General features: G+C 45.3%; 1 protein-coding gene across 1 annotated transcript in view; it reads right to left on the bottom strand.

Annotated features, from left to right (window-relative positions):
- The window catches only part of LOC115459460 (PR domain zinc finger protein 5-like), a 241324-nt gene that overhangs the window by 109482 nt on the left and 107910 nt on the right, over nucleotides 1-23932 (bottom strand). Inside the window, exon 11 of the mRNA XM_030189282.1 lies at nucleotides 11211-11371. Coding sequence (XP_030045142.1) covers nucleotides 11211-11371 — 161 coding nt within the window. The remainder of the gene's footprint in view (nucleotides 1-11210; nucleotides 11372-23932) is intronic.

Raw genomic sequence — 23932 nt, 5'->3', positions numbered from 1 at the left:
GTGGTGGGAGGCGGGGCTGGTGGTTGGGAGGCAGGGATAGTGCTGGGCAGACTTATACTGTCTGTGCCAGAGCCAGTGGTGGGAGGCGGGGCTGGTGGTTGGGAGGCAGGGATACTGCTGGGCAGACTTATACGGTCTGTGCCCTGAAAAGGACAGGTACAAATCAAGGTAAGGTATACACAAAAAGTAGCACATGTGAGTTATCTTGTTGGGCAGACTGGATGGACCGTGCAGGTCTTTTTCTGCCGTCATCTACTATGTTACTATGTACTGAACAGGTGAACACGGGTAGAGAGAAGGGTTAAGCAAAATATAAAATGCAGAAGGAATGGATCCTCAGGAGCTTAGTCAAGATCGGGAGGCGGGGCTGGTGGTTGGGAGGCAGGAATAGTGCTGGGCAGACTTATACGGTCTGTGCCAGAGCCAGTGGTGGGAGGCAGGGATAGTGCTGGGCAGACTTATACGGTTTGTGCCAGAGCCGGTGGTGGGAGGCGGGGCTGGTGGTTGGGAGGCGGGGATAGTGCTGGGCAGACTTACTCGGTCTGTGCCAGAACCGGTGGTGGGAGGCGGGGCTGGTGGTTGGGAGGCGGGGATAGTGCTGGGAAGACTTATAATGTCTGTGCCAGAGCCGGTGGTGGGAAGCGGGACTGGTGGTTGGGAGGCGGGGATAGTGCTGGGCAGACTTGTACGGTCTGTGCCAGAGCCGGTGGTTAGGAGGCGGGACTGGTGGTTGGGAGGCGGGGATAGTGCTGGGCAGACTTATACGGTCTGTGCCAGAGCCAGTGGTGGGAGGCGGGGCTGGTGGTTGGGAGGCGGGGATAGTGCTGGGCAGACTTATACGGTCTGTGCCCTGAAGAGCACAGGTACACATCAAAGTAAGGTATACACAAAAAGTAGCACATATGAGTTATCTTGTTGGGCAGACTGGATGGACCATGCAGGTCTTTTTCTGCGATCATCTACTATGTTACTATGTTTATCTGTACAGACTAGTACTCTTAAAATGTTGAATATATGAATAGGTAGAATTTGGAACAAATTAAAGCTTTGGCAATACTTTCATTTTAATAGCTGAAATTCAAACAAACCAAGAAAACGTTGTACGCTTAATTTTCTCCTGCACTATCATTTATTGTTTGTTTTTTATTTTTTTTGACTATCCAAGGTGGATAACAAATGTACACTCGAAATAAAAACAAAACAAAACAACAAATATCAAAACAGAAGATTAAAACCTCATGACATGAGCACAAAACAGTACAAAACAGCAGTGACTAGACAGCTCTGCACCACCCACTACTCGTTACACCATCTTAACAGGGAATAGGCCATATTCCCCTATCTTGCCTGCTCCATGTTCTAAAACACAGAAGGCTGTAAATCCCATGGAAGTAACCCAGTTCATAGACAACATCAGAACAAAAAGCAGTCAAACTTTAAAGAACCAGCGGGCACGTTTTTCATACCTGGAATCCTTTAGGGAAAACAGAACAGCTTCAAGATCTTGGCTTTCAGCCCATATCATAATCTATCTATAGTAAATGATGGCATATAAACCCTTCTGCACGTCTGCAGCCAACGTCACGCAGCTTTCTGTCTGAACTGGCCCTGCATTGTGTACAGCTCTGAAGGCTTTAGCATAGTCTCCTTAAGTTGTAAAGCAAATTCATAATGGAAAAGCCCATTTATAATTAATCTGCTCTTTAATGAGGATTTCAGCATTTGGCTTTGTATCTTTTCTTTTTGCCAATGTAAACATGGATAAAATCTTGGAAAATCTGTCTCTAATCACCATTGTAAATATCATAAGCCCTTTCCTTTGCTTTTTGAAGTCTATTTTCTTTATCTGAAGCTGAGGAGTATCACCACTATCTCTCACTGTTTGGAGGAATTCAAATAGCTTAAGGAATTTGCTCCGTTCTTGTTCATGCCATAGTAGGAATGCTCAGAATCACCAGTAAGTATCTTCTGAAAACCAATTCCTCTGAAGCAACTTATACAGCAGACTCTGGAACTTCCCTTACTCTGAGATTTATCCACTGACGCCTATTTTCTCTGTCACAATAGGTGAAAGAGATAATAACTTAAGCCGCAAGCTAGTCAGAGTTTCAGCATGGTCCTCGTTCCCGTTCTACATCTTCAACGCTGCTTCCAGCCTCTTTAATCTCTCCGTGGATATCGTCAATCATGCTTCAGACACTAATTTTAAATCATCCTTTAGATCTTTAAACCATTTTTATTTCTTTTCCAGACAGCTCCACCTTGGAGTTGTGCAACTCACTGTCTACTACTACTACTACTATTTAGCATTTCTATAGCGCTACAAGGCATACGCAGCGCTGCACAAACATAGAAGAAAGACAGTCCCTGCTCAAAGAGCTTATAATCTAATAGACAAAAAATAAATAAAGTAAGCAAATCAAATCAATTAATGTGAACGGGAAGGAAGAGAGGAGGGTAGGTGGAGGCGAGTGGTTACGAGTCAAAAGCAATGTTAAAGAGGTGGGCTTTCAGTCTAGATTTAAAGGTGGCCAAGGATGGGGCAAGACGTAGGGGCTCAGGAAGTTTATTCCAGGCGTAGGGTGCAGCGAGACAGAAGGCGCGAAGTCTGGAGTTGGTAGTAGTGGAGAAGGGAACAGATAGGAAGGATTTATCCATGGAGCGGAGTGCACGGGAAGGGGTGTAGGGAAGGACGAGTGTGGAGAGATACTGGGGAGCAGCAGAGTGAATACATTTATAGGTTAGTAGAAGAAGTTTGAACAGGATGCGAAAACGGATGGGGAGCCAGTGAAGCGACTTGAGGAGAGGGGTAGTATGAGTAAAGCGACCCTGGCGGAAGATGAGACGGGCGGCAGAGTTTTGAACCGACTGGAGAGGGGAGAGGTGACAAGATCTCATGCTGGCTGGATTGGAGCTCTGTTGCTTCTTCTACTCAGTGCCTTGAAGTCTTATTTCATTGATTTTCCACTTGGCCACCACTACGGAGAATTAAGTGCTCTACTACAATTAAGCACAGAAGCAGCTCTAATGTTTGCCAGTGCATTTACAAGCCCCACGGGAGAAAATCACTGAAGGTAAATTAATGTCTAAGTGCTACATTTTTATTAAGTACTCCTGAAATCCAGAATCTTGATCTTCGTTGGGCTTTGTTCTTAAATATTCACCATACAATTTGATGCTCACTGGAGCTCAGGTGACCACTTCCATTGATATTAAAAATAAACACTTTCCCCATTTGTACATACAAGGTCTAGTATCATTGCTTTCCATGAAAGTTCCTTCACCAGTTACTCTGAAGTGAGCCACTTGAAAGGAATCCATGATCTCTTCAACTGACTCTGCACATGGGATACCACGGTTCATATCCAGCAGATCAAAATCTCCAACCAGTAACACTCACTCATAATCTCTGAAATAAGTACTAAACAATGATCACTTAACCACTTTTAAATGGAGAACATAAGAGCAGCCATACTGAGTCAGACCAATGGGCCATCTAGCCCAGTATCCTGTTTTCCAAACAGTGACCAAGCCAGGTCACAAGTACCTGGCAGAAACCCAAATTGTGGCAACACTCCAAATTACAAATCCCAGGGCAAGCAGTTGCTTCCCATGTCTTTCTCAATAGCAGACTATGGACTTTTACTCCAGGAATCTGTCCAAACCTTTTTTAAACCCAGATACTCTAACTGCTGTCACTACATCCTCCGGCAAAGAGTTCCAGAGGTTAACTATTCGTTGAGTGAAAAAATATTTTCTCCCATTTGTAAAAGTATTTCCATGTAACTTCTTCAAGTGTCCCCCCTAGTCTTTGTACTTTTGGAATGAGTAAAAAATCGATTTACTTCTACTCGTTCTACACCATTCAGAATTTTGTAGAGCTCAATCATATCTCCCCTCATCCATCTCTTTTCCAAGCTGAACAGCCCTAACCTCTTTAGCCTTTCCTCATACGAGAGGAGTTCCATCCCCTTTATCATTTTGGTCGCTTTTCTTTGAACCTTTTCTAATTCTGCTATATCATTTTTGAGATACAGACACTAGAACTGAACACAATACTCAAGGTGTGGACGCACGGTGGAGCGATACAAAGGCATTATAGTATTTTTGGTCTTATTCACCATCCCTTTCCTAATAATTCCTAGCATCGTTTGCTTTTTTGGCCGCTGCCACACACCAAGCTGAAGATTTCAGCGTATTATCTACGACGACACCCAGATCTGTTTCTTGAGTGTTGACCCCCAAGGTGGACCCTAGCATCAGGTAACTATGATTCGGATTATTCTTCCCAATGTGCATCACCTTGCATTTGTCCATATTAAATTTCTTCTGCCATTTGGATAACCACTCTTCCAATTTACTAAGGTCTTCCTGCAATATATCACAGTCCACACATGTTTTAACAACCTTGAATAGTTTTGTATCAACTGCAAATTTAATCACCTCACTCGTTCCGATTTCCATATCATTTATAAATATGTTAAATAGCACCGGTCCCAGTACTGATCACTGCAGCACTCCACTGTTCACCCTCCTCTATTGAGAGAAATGACCATTTAACCCTAACTTCTGTTTTCTGTCCAATAACCAATATCTAAGCCACAACAGAAGGACATTGCCTCCTATCTCATGACTCTTTAATTTTCTCAAGAGTCTCTCATGAGGAACTTTATCAAAAGCTTTCTGAAAATCTTGATACACTACATCAACCGGCTCACCATTATCCACATGTTTATTCATGCCTTCAAAGAAATGAAGCAAACTGGTGAGGCAAGACTTTCCTCGGCTGAACCAGTGCAACTGCGCTCTTGGCCCCAGTAGTAAGGCTCGAATTTTCTGTGTATCCAGAAGGGCTCCAATGAATTCCAATTGCTGGACAGGGTGGAGATGGGACTTGTGGTAATTTAAAATGAACCCTAGTAGTCTGAGCACCCAAATAGAACTCCACATGGACTTCTGAGCACATGCTCTTCACCAGCCAAATGTCCAGATAATGGACTCCCAGTCTGCGCAGCGATGCTGCAACTACCACTAGTCATTTGGTAAAGACCCTGGGAGCTGATGTGAAGCCAAAAGGCAACACAGGGTACTAGAAGTGATGTTTCCAGCCGAAACTGTGAGCTGGAAGTATCAGGATGTGTGTGTAAGCATTCTTTAAGTCCTGAGAGCATAGCCAATCGTTTTCCTGAATCATGGGGAGAAGGGTGCCCAGGGAAACCATCCTAAACTTTTCTTTGACCAAGAATTTGTTCAGGGCCCTTAAGTCTAGGATGGGATGCATCCTCCTATCTTTTTTTGCATGAGGAACTACCTGAAATAGAATCCCCGCCCTTCCTCCCCTGGTGGAACAGGCTCGACTGCATGGGCCTTCAGAAGGGCTGAGAGTTCCTCTGCAAGTAACTGCTTGTGCTGAAAGCTGAAGTAATGGAGCTCTCGGTGGGCAATTTGGTGGTTTCTGACACCAATGCAGGGCGTAACCAAGATGGACTATTTAAAGAACCCACCAGTTAGAGGTTACAAGGGGTCACCTTCCTTGGAAAAACTTCAGCCTCCCCTCGACCTGCATGTCATCTGGGACGATCACTTTTACAGTGGCTAAGCTCTGCTGCAACCAGTCGAAAGCCCATCCCTTGCTTCAACTGAGGAGCTACTGGGGCCTTAGGTGCATGCTTTTGATGTGAACGAATGCGCTGGGGTTGATCCTGTTGAGGCAGCATGCCTATGCCTCCTCGACTTACCAAAAAAGCTCCTAGAGGAAGAAGAGTTAGATGCAGAAGTAAGTGGGAGAGAGAATGGATAATATCAGCTTATTTCTTGATCTGGTTAGCGACCTCCTCTACCTTCTCACCAAAAAGATTATACCTCCGGCAACTGGCATCCGATTCCAAGTCAGAGATGCGCAGCCATGAGAATCAGCACATCACTATATTTTGGGAAGATCCTAGAAGCCACATCAAAAGTGTCGTAGGCATCCCAAGCCAAGAACTTACGACACACCTTCTGCTGATTGACCAACTAGCACAGCGATTTGGTCTGCTCCAGAGGGATAGTGTCTGCCAAATCTAGCAGCTTTCGCATCAAGTCCCGCAGGTACATGCTCATGAAGAGCTGGTAAGACTGAATATAGGACACGAGCATAAAGGCCCGAAACATACTACGCCCAAAAGAGTCCAAGGTTCTAGCTTTCCTGCCTGGGGGCGTTGCTGAAGCATAGTCTCTAGAGCTCCTGGCACTTTTAAGGGTGGATTCAACCACGAGGGAATGATGAGGCAACTGAGGCTTATCAAACCTAAGTGCACTGTGAATTCAGTACATGGTCTCAATCTTTTTGGGAAGTACTAAGACAGATAGAGGGGACTCCCAATTCTGCATGAGAACATCCTGCAAGACCTTGTGAAGTGGGGCTCTCACAGCCTCTCTAGAAGACTCGTAGTCTAGGACCTTGAGCATCTTGGCCATGGGCTCGTCTTCCACCTCCAAAGTAAATGGAATGGCAGCCGCCATTTCTTTAACAAAAGAGCGGAAGGAAAGGCTCTCTGGAGGAGACTGTCTCCTTTCCTGTGGAGAAGTACTGTGGGTCCTCATCAGATGCCCATGAGAACTCATCACTGGTGTTAGCGAGAAACTCCTCATGGGAGGGCTGAGACTGAGCCTGCCTCGACTTAGAGGAGCCATGTCCCTGAGAGGGGCATCGAGGAGTCGACTCCTGCACAGACTCCTACAAAGCTTCCTCCACCGACGTCTAAGGGATACCGGCTTGGGTGGAAGTTGACACAGGGGTTGCACACTACACTGGCGTTGAAGACTTCATTGGAGGCTGAGGGCAAAGAGAGGCTGCAACAAGAGGCATGGCAGGCACAAGCACCCTTGATGCTGATACACTTTGTTGAATTAAGCCTGCCAGCAGCTTAGAGAGCAAAGTCTGCATGCACTCATCAAGGTCCGACACCAGAAAGGCTGGGGCATGGGTTCAGAGACAACCTGTAGAACTGTCAGGGTCAAGATGGGAGGCTGGTCCTGGCAGAAGGGAGACCGATGCACCGGCACCTTTTGTATGGTGGGGGAGCGGTCCCCCCCACGGCGCTGACGCTTCTTGGGGGCTGACTCTCTTGGCATGCCAGAACTCCCGGCATACTGTGTCGAGGGAGATTGATGCTGGTGCTTCTTGGCCTTCGACCAAAGTCGGTCATCGAGGCTTCTCGGTGCTGACAAGGACGACATTGAATCCTGCCATCGCCTTGAGGTTCAGTCCGACAACAATCAGTCCCAGAGGCTCTGCAGAGCAGTTAGCATTTAAGTGACATTTACACAGACCAGGCATGTCAGTGACGAGGCAGGCGCAAGTGGTGCTGACTTACAGTAGTATTCTACACTGGAATTACATCCATAAGTGCCACAACTGCTGCCAACTTACACTAGTCGTACAACGGAATAACACTCATAAGTGGCGCAACTGGTGCCGTTTTGCACTAGTCTTCTACAACAGAATTACACTCATAAGTTTCGTTATGAACAGGCTCACAGTCCGCACTAAGTCACAGACTTGTCCCCTTAATGTCTGTCCTGAGCTGCATTAAAGTTTTTTTATCTGCAAAATGAAGGCCTTTCTTGAGGAGTTATGCAGGAGGTAGTTTGACTCCAAACAGATCTGTTTTTTGGATGATTAAGAATTAAAGAAATTCAAATGTTATAATTTATGAAAAAAATATAATAAAATTGATTTAAGTACTACTACTATAAATCACTTCTATAGCATTACCAGTCATACAGGGAGAGTGGCTGGAGTGGAGGAGTGGCCTAGTGGTTAGGGTGGTGGACTTTGGTCCTCGGGAACTGAGGAACTGAGTTTGATTCCCGACACAGGCAGCTCCTTGTGACTCTGGGCAAGTCACTTAACTCTCCATTGCCTACCGCATTGAGCCTGCCATGAGTGGGAAAGCGTGGGGTACAAATATAACATAAATAAAATACGCAGCGCTTTACAATTGAACATTTAAGTCTGTTGAAATATACAATGAGTATCTTTGAGGAGTTCTTTAAGGCCCAAAGATTAACTGTTTACCCCTATAGGACGGTTTATGTTCGGAGGCCCTTGGAGGAATTTGGTTAAATATAATTCTGTTCTTTGCAAATACTCTTGTCACTGAAGTGTGGGAACTGGGAGCTCTTTTCCATTCCAGCTATTGGAAGCTGCCATGCTGTTTCCATGAGCTCCCAAGACATAAAACCCATAAGGGGCTGCCTCTGTGTGCCTGCAGTACCACATGCAAGGTGCTGTTCTCAAGCAGCCTGACATTCAGCCATGGTTGCCACAGGATAAACTGTTATACATTAAGCAACACTGCACGATATACATTTACGCAGCAATCGCAGTGCTGCTTGGAAGCGTAAGTTAAGCCTGTTTTTCTGCTCGCCTTTAAGTTATTTGGAGAACAGAGGAATTTCGCTACTCTTCATTTGTTGGGCAGACTGGATGGACCGTGCAGGTCTTTTTCTGCCGTCATCTACTATGTTACTATCCAGCTCATTTTCGAAAGTGATCGCCGGCCACCTTCCGACACAAATCGGGAGATGGCCGGCGATCTCCTGAACCCGGCCAAATCGGTATAATCGAAAGCTGATTTTGGCCGGGTTCAACTGCTTTCTGTCGCGGAGCCAGCGAAACTTCAAGGGGGTGTGTCGGTAGGGTAGTGAAGGCGGGGCGAGGGCGGGACAGGGGTGTGCTCACGAGATGGCCAGCTTCGCCTGATAATGGAAAAAAAAAAAGCCAGGCTTGACGAGCATTTCACCGGCTTTACTTGGTCCCTTTTTTGTCACGACCAAGCTTCAAAAAAGTGCGTCAACTGACCAGATGACCATCGGAGGGAATCGGGGATGACCTCCCCTTACTCCCTCAGTGGTCACCAACCCCCTTCCCACCCAAAAAAAAACCAAACAAAAAAAAACTTTTTTGCCAGCCTCTATGCCAGCCTCAAATGTCATACCCAGCTCCCTGATAGCAGTATGCAAGTCCCTGGAGCAGTTTTTAGTGGGTGCAGTGCGCTTCAGGCAGGTGGACCCAGGCCCATCTCCCCCTACCAGTTACACTTGTGGTGGTAAATGGGAGTCCTCCAAAACCCACTGTACCCACATGTAGGTGCCCCCCCTTCACCCCTTAGGGCTATGGTAATGGTGTAGAGTTGTAGGGAGTGGGTTTTGGGGGGGATTTGGGCGGCTAAACAACCAAGGGAAGGGAGCTATGCACCTGGGAGCTATTTTTTTTTTTTTTTTTTTAATTTTTAGAACTGCCCCCTAGGGTGCCCCAGTTGATGTCCTGGCATGTGAGGGGGGGGGCCAGTGCACTACAAATGCTGGCTCCACCCACGACCAAATGCCTTGGATTTCGCCGGGTTTCAGATCGCCGGCATTATTTTCCATTATGGCCGAAAACCGATGCCGGCCATCTCAAGCCTAGCGAACTCTGATATTTGGCCGGGGCCAACCGTATTAGCAAAGAAAAAGATGGCCGGCCATCTTTTTCGAAAATACGGTTGGCTCCGCCCACTTACGGCGCCGGCCCCAAAGATGGCCGGCCAGCTATTTGGCCGGCGCCATTCGATTATGCCCCTCCATGTTACTATGTTCATATAACCTTTATGGGTAGACTCCTGGTTATTATTATTATTTGTTGCATTTGTATCTCACATTTTCCCACCTCTTTGCAGGCTCAATGTGGCTTACAATACATCATGAATAGTAGAGATACATGAGAATTGAACATTTAGTATTACAGAAGGCTCTTGGGTAACATGATAGTGAAAAGCATGATATTAATATAATAAGCAAATAGTAAAGACAACTCTGGGTATATGTGGAGGAGTTCATATTTCTTGGTCTTTGTGGTATGCCTTGTCAAAGAGATGGGTCTTCAATAGTTTGCAGAAGTTAGTTAGTTCGTAGATTGATTTTAATCTCACTGTGCCATTGAGATCTCTCCTTGCATTCATGAGCCCTAATCCCATCTCTGTCACTCTCAATGTGCCTTTGAGTTCTCTCTTTGCATTCATGAGCTCTAATCCAATCTCTGTCACTCTAACTGTGCCATTGAGATCTCTCCTTGCATTCATGAGCTCTAATCCCATCTCTTTCACTCTCACTGTGCCATTAAGAAGTTCTTGCCTTCATGAGCTCTAATCCCTCATCTGCCACTCTCACTGTGTCATTGGAGTTATACAACTAAAACTGCACATATAGCTGGCCTAATATTTAAATTTATATCTACCGTATTTTTTGGACTATAAGACGCACTTTTTCCCCCACCAAATTTGGGAGGAAAATGGGGGGGGGTGCGTCTTATAGTCCGAATGTAGTTTTAAAAGCACTGTAATTCCGTTTTGCAAGGTCCCTCCCTCGCTCCCTTACTTCGTTTTTCAAGGTCCCTCCCTCCCTCGCTTCATTTTGCAAGGTCCCCCCCTCGCTCCCTCCAAATTTTAAAAGAAGTTTTACCTGGTCGTGGTTGCGGCAGCAGCAGCAAAAAGATGCACGCTGGGCGCGTCAGGCTTCCGTTCTGACGTCTCTCTCAGCTCTGGTCCCGCCCTCAAGGGGCAGGACCAGAGCAGAGAGAGACGTCAGAATGGAAGACTGACGCACCCAGCGTGCATGCTTTTTGCTGCCCCGACCACAACCAGGTAAAACTTTTAAAATTTGGAGGGAGTGAGGGGGGACCTTGCAAAACGGAGCGAGGGAGGGAGGGAGGGGGGACCTTGCAAAACCGAGGGGGGGGGGGACCTTGCAAAAAGGAGCGAGGGCGGGAGGGAGGGTCCTTGGAAAACATAGGGAGGGAGGGACGGAGGGAGGCGGGGTCCTGTGGAAAACGGAGAGATCGGGGGCCCTGCATTCGGACAAGACGCACCGGACCATAAAACACACCTAGGTTTTAGAGGAGGGAAAAAGTGCGTCTTATAGTCCGAAAATTGTTTTTTTTCCTATTTCCCTCCTCTAAAACCTAGGTGCATCTTATAGTCTGAAAAATACGGTATATATAATTTTTTTTAAAGGACGCATACAGTAGGCATCCGCACAGACCATAAGGGTCTGTATAAATATCAAACCCACTCAGACATGCGCTCAGCCAACAAATACAGCACAAACCAGAAAATGCAGATGTCAGGCTTTGCAAATGTGTAATGAGTTAGGGATAGAAGATGCAGGTCACAGCTTCTTGCACTTACTTTTTTATGACTCTTGAGAACGGAAGGCGTTACGAAAGCTTTGTCGCACAAGTCACATTTGTATTTCTTGTGCCTATCGTGCACCACCTGGATGTGCACATTTAACGTGTCTTTCCTTTTGAAGGTGGCATCACAGTGATCACACTTGAAGGTCCGTTCACCTTGTAAAAAGAAAAGCAAGAAATGAGGACACACTGAAGGAAGATCACACTAGCATGGGAACAGAGACTTGGCCATGGAATCACAGACCTAAGGGACGGCAGCAAAGCAGAACTCAAGATTCAAAGATACAACAGTTGCGGTCATTATACTACTACTACTACTACTTGACATTTCTAAAATGCTACTAGGGTTAGTAATGAAGTAATGATATGTTGAGTCCCTGAGAGAAACGCTGGGATGATAGGATAAGTAGCATGTCAAGTCAGACCAATGGGCCATGGAGCCCTGCAACTCCATCATTGACTATGCCCAATTAGTCACTTGAAAATAGCCAGCAGATCCTAACGGGAGGATCTAAGTGCCGTTCAATCCCCAAAGGTGGGAATCTCCATATCTGCTTTGCTAATAATTAAAGGAACTGTTCCTTCAGAAACATTTAAAGCCGGCTAAACTAACAGCCTTGACTGCATTCTCTGGCAACAAATTCTACAGAGTAATTAGGCATCTACTAAAAATACTTTTCAATTTATTTTAAATTTGCTACCACTTAGAATTAGGAATAAGAGCCACTGCCTAAAACTAGCTGACGGAGTAGCTGCCCATTTAAACTGGACAATCTGCTTTTATTATTTTTGTCACCTTTCTCTGTACCTTTTCTAGTTCCATTACCTCGACCGCACCTTGAATATTGTGTTCAATTCTGGTCACCACATCTTTAAAAAGATATCATGGAATTAGAAAAGGTACAGAGAAGGGTGACAAAAATGATAAAGGGGATGGGATGACTTCTACTACTACTACTTATTTCTATAGCGCTACTAGACGTACGCAGCGCTGTACACTTGAACATGAAGAGACAGTCCCTGCTCGACAGACCTTACAATCTAATTAGGACAAACAGGACAAACAAGAGATAAGGGAACATTAAAATGAGGATGATAAAATAAGGATTCTGAACAAGTGAATAAGGGTTAGGAGTTAAAAGCAGCATCAAAAAGGTGGGCTTTTAGCTTAGATTTGAAGACAGTCAGAGATGGAGCTTGACGTACCGGCTTAGGAAGTCTAGTCCAGGCATATGGTGCAGCAAGATAAAAGGAACGGAGTCTGGAGTTAGCAGTGGAGGAGAAGGGTGGAGATAAGAGAGTTCCCGGGGAGGAATGTAGGGAGAGATGAGAGTGAAGAGGTACTGAGGAGCTGCTGAGTGAATGCACTTATAGGTCAATAAGAGGAGTTTGAACTGTATGCGGAAATGGATAGGAAGCCAGTGAAGTGACTGGAGGAGAGGGCTAATATGAGTATAACAACCCTGGCAGAATATTAGTCGTGCAACAGAATTTTGAACAGATTGATGAGGAGAGAGATGGCTAAGTGGGAGACCTGTGAGAAGCAAGTTGCAATAGTCTAAGTGAGACGTGATAAGAGTGTGGATGAGGGTTCTGGTAGTGTGCTCAGAAAGGAAAGGGCGAATTTTGCTGATATTATAGAGAAAGAAACGACAGGTTTTAGCAGTCTGTTGAATATGTGCAGAGAAGGAGAGGGAGGAGTCGAAGATGACCCCAAGGTTACCAGCTGATGAGACAGGAAGGATGAGAGTGTTATCCACAGAAATAGAGAATGGGGGAGGAGGAGAGGTTGGTTTAGGGGGAAAGGTAAGAAGCTTAGTCTTGGTCATGTTTAGTTTCAGATGGCGCTGAGACATCCAGGCAGCAATGTCAGACAGGCAGGCTGATACTTTGGCCTGGATTTCGGCTGAGATTTCTGGTGTGGAGAGGTAGATTTGGGAGTTATCAGCGTAAAGATGATACTGAAAACCATAGGATGAGATCAGAGTACCAAGGGAAGAAGTATAGATGGAGAAAAGAAGAGGTCCCAGGACAGATCCCTGAGGTACACCAACTGACAGTGAGATAGAAGTAGAAGAGGATCCACTAGAGTATACACTAAAGGTACGCTGGGAGAGATAAGAAGAAAACCAGGAAAGAACAGAGCCCTGAGGAAAGGCTAAAGCAGCTAGGGCTCTTCAGCTTGGAGAAGAGATAGCTGAGGGAAGATATGATAGAGGTCTACACCACTCCTACCTCTCCTACCCCTACATCCCCTGCCCATTTCACCTATCTCAACCTATTTCCTAACAACCACATCGTACCTCTACTATTGCTACAGCTGTGTTCTTTCTGTGATACTATGTAATTCCATACTATGTAAGTCGCACTGAGCCTGCTACTGAGCGGGAAAGAGCGGGGTATAAATGCAACAAATAAATAAATAAATAAAATAACGAGTGGAGTTGAATGGGTAGACGTGAATCGTTTGTTTTCTCTTTCTAAAATACTAGGACTAGGGGGCATGTGATGAAGCTACAAAGTAATAAATTTAAAACAAATCGGAGAAAATGTTTCTTCACTCAACGTGTAATTGAACTCTGGAATTCGTTGCCAGAGAATGTGATAAAGGCAGTTATCTTAGCTGGGTTTAAAAAAAAGGTTTGGATGACTTCCAAAAGGAAAAGTCCATAGATCATTATTAAAAAGGACTTGGGGAAAATCCACTGCTTATTTCTAGGATAAGCAGCAAAAAGTATATTGTACTTTTTTGGGATCTTGCCAGGTACTTCTGACCTGGATTGGCCACTGTTGGAAACAGGATGCTGGGCTTGATGGACCTTCGGTTTGTCCCAGTATGACAATACTTATGTACTTATATGTAGGTACTGATGGGTTGCTCCACTCCAACTAGTGACCAGAGGCTGCCCTCATTCTCAGCCTTGGTTCTCTTTTGCTCTCTATTGAAGCATCAACTCTGACATACAGAACCACATATGGTGTAAGGTTTAATCTCATGAGGCACTACTTCTTTTTAAGCAAACCTCTTGGTCTCATAGGGAGGCCCTCACTTCAGCCAGGAAAGTCTATTATTCTGATCTCCTCCAATGCACTAACCCTTCTTGACGCTAATTAGACAACTCTCTTCTGGTCCCATTTCTTCATTCTTGCCTTCTAATCTACCTGCTGATTAGTCTTGCACTGGCTTTCATTGAGAAAGTTCAGACCTTGAGATCTTCACTATCACCCTCATTTTCCTGCCAATTTACCGTTCTGCCCCTACAGATGCAAATTTGGAACACTGCAAAGGTTTTCATAACTTTATGTTGCCTTCTCCTTTGACGTTTTTGCATGTGGCTAGCTCTCTTGTCCACTACTTTTCCATCAGACCCCATTCCTACATCACTCTTAAAACAGTGTCATGACTCATTCTTGCCTATGCTTCGTGCAATCATCACACAACCTGGAAACTGGAACACTTCTATGGTTCACCCATGCCTCAAAGGCTTGAAGTCTCATCCCTCTAATTATACACCCCCAATTATCATCCAATATCAAATCTTCCATTTCTTTCTGAAGTTGCAGAAAAGATAGTAGCTACACAGTTGGTTTTTCATTTATCTAAACAACCCAGGTTTCATACATATCACTCGACTGAACAGCCTCTTGACTATTTACACTTCTCTTCATCAAGGATGTGAAGTAGTAACACTCTCACTGGATATTTATGCTGCTTTTCATTTAGTGGATCACTCACTGCTTATCCATCAGCTCTCAGTATCAGGTATGGTTCACAAGTGGTTTGCCTCTTACCGTAAAGATTTTTTTCAGTCCATTGGCTCAGTTCCGTCCCATCCTCTAATTCATGTCCATATACCAAATGTCATAAAAACAATGCACGACTTAACAATCTTCCGAAAATTACTGAAAACCAACTTGTTCAAAAAGGCATACCACAAAGATCCATCCTAAATACTAGAAAACGAAATTCTACCAAAACCGAACTTTTTTTTTACACGATTGCTTCAACCACTCTATCACTAATGAACGTTAACGCACTACCATTCTACTTCTCATGCTGAAATGAACTTTCTATATTTGACTGTTTAACTCACTCTATAAATTACTGTCTAACTTACTCTACAATTTACTCTAACATGTATAGAAATCAAACAAAATAAAACATGGAAAAGAAAATAATATGATACCTTTTTTATTGGACATAACTTAATACATTTTCTGATTAGCTTTCGAAGGTTGCCCTTCTTCGACAACCTTCGAAAGCTAATCAAGAAATGTATTAAGTTATGTCCAATAAAAAATGTATCATCTTATTTTCTTTTCCATGTTTTATTTTGTTTGATTTCTATTGATAACCTTTAAGAGTGGACTAACACGGCTACCACACCTCTCTACTCTAACATGTATGAACTTTGTATTTCTCACTCCGGAAATAGCAATTGCCACTACGGCATAATGTAAGCCACATTGAGCCTGCAAATAGGTGGGAAAATTGCTACAAATAAATAAAATAAATACACATCAGTGTTAGGACCTATACTCGTCAATATTTTCATTTGTATAGGGCTTACGTTTTACATCTATGAGGACATTCAAATGCTGATTCCTACAGATTCTTATGTGCCATCTTTTCTCTCTGATCTTACTCAGAAACTGGATAGGATTGCTAACTGGTTATCAGCTCACAGGATGATACTTCAACCTGGATTTGGATCTACTTACCTTAAAGGGAGCAAAGATACCACCTTTAAGATTCAGTGAAAATCCTTGGGATCATTCTGGATAATTTCATCACAGGGAAAGGAGGAGTTAGTGGTTACTGAGGATGGGAAGACTGGATGGTGCATTTGGCCCTTATCTGCCATCATGTTTCTATGTTTTGACACATCTATTTCTGTCTTGATTAAACGGTGTTATTTTACCTTGATACAAATCTGTTCTCTGTTGATTATTGGAACAGTCATCCCTGAGACTTCTTCTACATTCACTGGTTAATTTTATTTGCTGCATTTGTATCCCACATTTTCCCACCTATTTGCAGCCTCGATGTGGCTTACAATTTTCCTTCATGGCATTTGCCACTCCAGAGTAAAAGGTACAGTTGATGTTAAATAGAGAACAGGATGACATAATAGATTAAGTGAATAACATAATGGATCGTCCTTACAGAGTAAAAGAGACAATTGACATTACCTAAAGAATATTGATGACCAGGAAGATTAAACAGATAGATTAATAGCACGTCATTTCAGAGTATAGATGCAGTTTATATGATACAGAGAATATAGATGATCTACAAGAACTAAACAATAAGCATAAGGAGAAAACATCTGGATATCAAGTGAGAGGTGTTGTGTTGTATTACAGTGCCTAATATGGGTCACTGCGGTATGCCTTGTTGAAGAGATAGGTCTTCAGTGATTTGCGAAAGTCGATTAGATTGTCAATTATTTTCAGATCCATTGGCAATGCGTTCCACTGCTGTGTGCTTATATAGGAGAAGCTAGATGCATGTGTTAGTTTGTATTTTAGTCCTGTACAACTGGGGAAGTGAAGATTCAGGAATGTGCGTGTTGATCTTTTAGCATTTCTGGATGGCAAGTCAATCAGGTCTGTCATATAGGCCGGAGCATCTCCGGGGATGATTTTGTGAACCAGGGTGCAGATCTTAAATGTAATACGTTCTTTGAGTGGTTCCAAAGCATCTTTGATTATTGTAATTCTTTATATCAAAAACTGCCTCTTTAAACTAGTCGACAATTGCAGCTTGTAGAAAATACAGCTGTCAGCAGGTACCAGAAAATACAAAGCACTATACGTAATGTCTCACGATTTAACAAGGCATCGCCACTCCTTTACTCATTACATTGGCTTCCAATCAAAGTCAGGTTTGCCTTCAAATTAGGTCTCTCTGCATTCCAATGGCCCCTGACTATATGCTCCCTCTGACTGACCTCCCTACGTGTAATTCCATTCTGGATCCAGAGAACTCCTAATTCTCCATCATCCTAACTGTACAAAGATTGCTTGCAAAACAGTCCTCTCTGCTGGCTTCTCCTATCAACGTACTAATTGGTAGAATCTTCTTCCGATTCTTTTTCTTTTTTGAAAAGAAAAAGTCCTGCAACAATAACGGAAGACAGAAATAACCACTTTTATGCAAAATGCTATTTCAAACTTTATCCTGTATAACTGCTTATAATTTGATGTTTGTTACACAATACAACCTTCTAAAATAATTCATAAAATCATTTTTGTAAAGTTTCATATGGCCGTGCATAGAAGATTTACTCAACATTTTTCCTTTATCAGAATATGTTTGTACTAAATTGTCTGGATTGTAAGCCTCATTGAACCCGAACTCTGTTTGGGATAATGCGGGATACAAATGTCATTATAAATAAATAGAAAGCAATTTTACAATATCAATGTCTCTGGTAACATCTGATCACAAATAACCCAAACCAGGACTAATAGCCACTGACTCAATAAAAGTGCTTCTGATAGTTCACACCAGTATCATATAAAGAAATATTTTTTGTATGTAGAGTACCCTCAGATATTTTCCACTATTACTGCAGTCAATAACACTGCTACAGAGTGGCATAGCACTTCTTTCATTGGGTACAGAATTTTTTAGGGAGCAACACTCGCTCATTTTTTCATGCTTCCCAATCACCTTTGTGCTATAAAATCACTACTTACTTAAAAATGTATACTTGGTGAAAACTATGCACTTATCTTGCCTCGCTGAAAAGTTCATCAATCACCTTCCCCTGATGAAGTTGACAACGAAACCCTGCAGAGGTCTGATGGGGTCCAGTTTAAATAAATCATCTCAGAATGGACTAGCGTGGATTACCACAGTATATTGACAGCATGTGGGACCTTTTTTTGATGGACAGTTATTGTTCCCGATGCTTTTTATGTGCTTCAATGGAGTATTGGTGGGAGTTTTGAACGCTGATATATAAGAAGTTTTGGACTTACACACGTTTTGTCAGCGGACCACCTTTACACAAGCTAAGTGCTTTTAAAAAATGTTTCTCTTGCTCCTCCCCGTTTGAGTGGAAAACATCAACCCCTAAATGGTCCATACTTAAAAGTTAGAGTTCTAAAATTTAAGAGAGAGCACTTACAGTGGGGGAAATAAGTATTTGATCCCTTGCTGATTTTGTAAGTTTGCCCACTGACAAAGACATGAGCAGCCCATAATTGAAGGGTAGGTTATTGGTAACAGTGAGAGATAGCACATCACAAATTAAATCCGGAAAATCACATTGTGGAAAGTATATGAATTTATTTGCATTCTGCAGAGGGAAATAAGTATTTGATCCCCCACCAACCAGTAAGAGATCTGGCCCCTACAGACCAGGTAGATGCTCCAAATCAACTCGTTACCTGCATGACAGACAGCTGTCGGCAATGGTCACCTGTATGAAAGACACCTGTCCACAGACTCAGTGAATCAGTCAGACTCTAACCTCTACAAAATGGCCAAGAGCAAGGAGCTGTCTAAGGATGTCAGGGACAAGATCATACACCTGCACAAGGCTGGAATGGGCTACAAAACCATCAGTAAGACGCTGGGCGAGAAGGAGACAACTGTTGGTGCCATAGTAAGAAAATGGAAGAAGTACAAAATGACTGTCAATCGACAAAGATCTGGGGCTCCACGCAAAATCTCACCTCGTGGGGTATCCTTGATCATGAGGAAGGTTAGAAATCAGCCTACAACTACAAGGGGGGAACTTGTCAATGATCTCAAGGCAGCTGGGACCACTGTCACCACGAAAACCATTGGTAACACATTACGACATAACGGATTGCAATCCTGCAGTGCCCGCAAGGTCCCCCTGCTCCGGAAGGCACATGTGACAGCCCGTCTGAAGTTTGCCAGTGAACACCTGGATGATGCCGAGAGTGATTGGGAGAAGGTGCTGTGGTCAGATGAGACAAAAATTGAGCTCTTTGGCATGAACTCAACTCGCCGTGTTTGGAGGAAGAGAAATGCTGCCTATGACCCAAAGAACACCGTCCCCACTGTCAAGCATGGAGGTGGAAATGTTATGTTTTGGGGGTGTTTCTCTGCTAAGGGCACAGGACTACTTCACCGCATCAATGGGAGAATGGATGGGGCCATGTACCGTACAATTCTGAGTGACAACCTCCTTCCCTCCGCCAGGGCCTTAAAAATGGGTCGTGGCTGGGTCTTCCAGCACGACAATGACCCAAAACATACAGCCAAGGCAACAAAGGAGTGGCTCAGGAAGAAGCACATTAGGGTCATGGAGTGGCCTAGCCAGTCACCAGACCTTAATCCCATTGAAAACTTATGGAGGGAGCTGAAGCTGCGAGTTGCCAAGCGACAGCCCAGAACTCTTAATGATTTAGAGATGATCTGCAAAGAGGAGTGGACCAAAATTCCTCCTGACATGTGTGCAAACCTCATCATCAACTACAGAAGACGTCTGACCGCTGTGCTTGCCAACAAGGGTTTTGCCACCAAGTATTAGGTCTTGTTTGCCAGAGGGATTAAATACTTATTTCCCTCTGCAGAATGCAAATAAATTCATATACTTTCCACAATGTGATTTTCCGGATTTAATTTGTGATGTGCTATCTCTCACTGTTACCAATAACCTACCCTTCAATTATGGGCTGCTCATGTCTTTGTCAGTGGGCAAACTTACAAAATCAGCAAGGGATCAAATACTTATTTCCCCCACTGTATGCTAAATTATTATTGAGTACTAGTGTGAGTGGTTCAGGTGGGGCACCTTGAGAGAATAGGTATTAATGAGTGAAGTTTACTTTAGAGCACCAGGTTTTTTTTGATCACTAAAAAATTGAAAATTATGGAATAGATCAATGATCGCGAAGCTTGTCCACCCTTAGAGGTATAAATCGCTTTGGCATTTCCTCGCTTGGGTGATTTATCACTCTGAGAATAATAAACATATTTATTATTTAAGTATTTTTTGCAGTATACCTGTTCTCTCATTGGTGTTTCCCCTGATTGAGACTCTGGTATCTTAATTGCTATTTGTTAAATCGTGAGACATTACGTATAGTGCTTTGGGCAGTTTATAGTTTCTTTATGACCCTGTCTTTGCATCCTGCATACACTGCTAATCGTTTTGCAACAGTTTTACCATCTCTCATATATCCTGACCAAGTTAGCTTCGTGGCCCATCGTCAAACCATGGACAATATACATGGAATATTGGATTTGCTATACCTGGCCAAACACGATCGGATTCCAATATGCCCTCTTAGTTTAGATGTTTTTGACAGAGTTCATTGGCCATTTATGAATCGGGTTATGAAACATTTTGGGTTAGGTCCCTCCTTTTGTAGCTGGATCCAGGCCTTCTATAATTATTTTCCTAAAGCATATGTCCGGGTTAACAGGGGAAACTCTGCTTTGTTCTCTTTGTCCAGGGGTACTCGTCAGGGGTGTCCCTTATCTCCAATGCTCTTTGCCATGGTTATGAACCTTTCGCTTCAACGGTGCATTCGAATCCTGACATTTCTGGTGTTTGCCTTACCAATCGAGAGCATAAAATGGCATTATTCGGGGATGACGTGCTTTTGTCTCTTATTTGACCACTAACTTCATTTCCTAACCTTCTGCGGGTTATTGGGGAGTACTCTGCAGTCTCTAGGTTCAAAATTAACATGAACAAATTGAAGGCTTTAAACATCACCTTACCCATGAGGCTATTGGATTCTCTACAGTCATCCTTCCTTTCCGTTGGGCCACATATGGCTTCGCTATTTGGGGGTTTTCCTGACAGTATGGTACTCTGATTTATTCTCTGCCAACTACTCTGGCCTGGTTAGAGACCTTTCTTGTGACCTGGACTGATGGGAAGATCTGGGCCTCTCCTGGTTTGGTCGTATAGCTACTATTAAAATGAATATTTTGCCCCGGTTACTTTACTTGTTTCAGGTTCTCCCTCGTCGGATGCCTTGGGGATTTCTTTCTAAATTGCAAGATCGTTTCACTCGCTTGATCAGGTCCGGTAGACGACCTCGTCCAGGACAAGAGGTGAGGAGGACTGGGAGTTCCCAGTGTTTATTGGTACTGTAGGACAGCTCAAGTGCATGCAGCTTTAGAATGGTATCAGGCCATTGGGTGCTCTTATGTGGCTTCCAAGTAAACACAGACACCTTGGTACTGGACTATGTCCCTTGACCTACACCACCTTCTACTATTGGGATACTTTTCTTGAACCAGAACCGTATTTTGTCACACCTCACACCCATAGCTTTCAATCCTTTGTGTTCTCCCCTGCGCAGAGGGATCGGGCGGTCCGTAGCCTGCCGCACTGGTCGACCGTGTTCCTGGGCACTGCCACCGCACTCCCCGGCCGGAACGGCCTGGGTGCGTACTTGCAGTGCGGACCACGGGACCGAGACGCCCGGGACGTCGCAGCGCCGACAAGAGAGTCCACCAGCCCGTTCCAGCCGGCCGATCCAACATCTGCACAGGCTTCAAGGCGATCCAGCGTACGGGCCGACCGGAGCAGGGACAGAGACCGTGGGAAACAATCCATCAGCCACACCTCGTCCCTGACCAGTCTGCAGGCCCAGCTTCCCTGCCTGCCTGCCTGCCTGCTCTGCCTCATCTGCTCCATCTGCCTCATCTGCTCCATCTGCCTGCATGCGCACGATCCAGCTTCTTCCTGCTTCCATGCTTGTTGTTCCAGTCCACCTGCCTACTTATCACAGCCTTCTGCTCCAGCTTGACCCAGCTCGTCCAGCCTGTACCACTCCAGCTTCTCCCTGCTCGCTCCAGCCCATCTCCACCACCCTGTACCAGTCCATCGATTCCAGCTTCTTCCTGCATGCTACAGCTTGATCCAGCCCGCCTACTCCAGCTCCATCGATTCCAGCTTCTTCCCACATGCTACTGCTTGATCCAGCCCGCCTAATCCAGCTCGCCACCCTATTCCACTCCGCCTGATCCAGCCCTGCTCGTCCCAGTCCGTCGGATCCAGCATCTTCCTCCTTGTTCCAGCCACCTGCTCCAGCTGTTCCAGCCCGCCTAACCCAGCTTGCTCCAGCCTGATCCAGCTTCCCCCTGCGCGTTCCAGCCCGCCTAATCCAGCTTGCTCCAGCCCGCCTGATCCAGCTCCCCCTGCTCGTCCCTGCTCCGTCGGATCCAGCTCTTCCTACTCATCCCAGTCCATCTACTCCAGCCTCCGTCGGTTCCAGCGCTTCCTGCTTGTTCCTGCCACCTGCTCCGGCTGTTCCAGCCCGCCTAATCCAGCCTAATCCAGCTTGCTCCAGTCAGCCTGATCCAGCTCTCCAGCCTTCTGCTCCTGCTGTTCCAGCCCGCCTAATCCAGGCCCTCTGCTCCACCCAGCTTACTCCAGTCTGCCTGATACAGCCTGTTCCAGTCCGTCTGCTTCAGCCTGTCCCAGCCTACTCCAATCTGTCTGCATCAGCTTGTCCTAGTCCGCCAGATCCTGCCTCAAACCACTCCAGCCTGCCTCTCAACCTGACTACTAGCCAATCATTGACTTTCCACCAATCACCTGACTGTCTACCACCCCCCTGCCTCCCAGCCCATCTTCCTACCAGCTCATCACTCTCCTGCCCGACTGCTTACCCTCACCTGCCTGTTTCCCAGCCCACCTTCCCTTTGAGCACCTCAGTCACTACCCATGGCCCCCATTCACATTCTATTCCTTGCCCTGTCCCTCCCTAATCTTTTCCTCCTCTCACCGCTGTCTTCCACACGATCTCACTACCCATCCCTATCCTCTTCCACCCTCCTCTACCTACCCACCACCTCACCATCCCTACTGTCTTCCTCCTCCTTCCTAGCTCTCAACCTTCAACACCTCCTTCCTGCCATGAACCCTTCCCCTTTCCTCCTAAGCGCATCCCGTCTTCGCCGCCTTCGTCACCCTTCATCACCCACCCTTCTCCGCACTCTCTTGCTCCTTCTCCTGCTATCAGCGGGTGACATCAATCCCAACCCAGGTCCCCCACACCTGTCCTCATCCTCATCTCATTTATGCAAACGATCCCGTGATATCTCCAATCTCATCCCTATTCCCCTCCTCCCCCCCTCCTCCCTCCCTTTCTCGTGTGCCCTATGGAACGCCCACTCAATCTGCAACAAACTTCCCTTCACCCACGATCTCTTCATCTCCCATTCCCTTCACCTGCTCGCCCTAACTGAAACCTGGCTCACCCCGGACAACTCTGCCTCAATCGCAGCCCTATGCCACGGAGGTTATCTTTTCTCCCATTCGCCCCGCCCAGTCGGCCGCGGTGGCGGCGTCGGACTACTACTTTCGCCCGCCTGCAGCTTCCAACCTCTCCACTTACCTCAGTCTCACAGCTTCTCATCCTTTGAAGTTCACTCCATCCGTCTATTCCACCCACTGCCACTCAGAGTTGCAGTCATTTACCGCCCCCCTGAGAAATCCCTTCCTTCCTTCCTTACCGACTTCGATGCCTGGCTCTCCGTCTTTCTTGAGCCCTCATCCCCATCCCTCATTCTCGGTGACTTCAACATCCACATTGACAACCCTTCCGATTCGTATGTTTCTCAGTTCCTCACTCTTACCTCCTCCTTCAACCTCCAACTGAGCCCCACCACCCCTACTCACAAATCTGGCCACTGTCTCGATCTCGTCCTCTCTTCTACTTGCTCACCCTCCACTTTCTGCGTCTCACCTCTTCCCCTCTCCGACC

Source organism: Microcaecilia unicolor, unplaced genomic scaffold (genome assembly GCF_901765095.1).
Source record: "Microcaecilia unicolor unplaced genomic scaffold, aMicUni1.1, whole genome shotgun sequence".
NCBI lineage: Eukaryota > Metazoa > Chordata > Amphibia > Gymnophiona > Siphonopidae > Microcaecilia > Microcaecilia unicolor.
The sequence above is the reverse complement of the archived record's forward strand: the minus strand, read 5'-3'. Positions and strand labels throughout refer to the sequence as shown.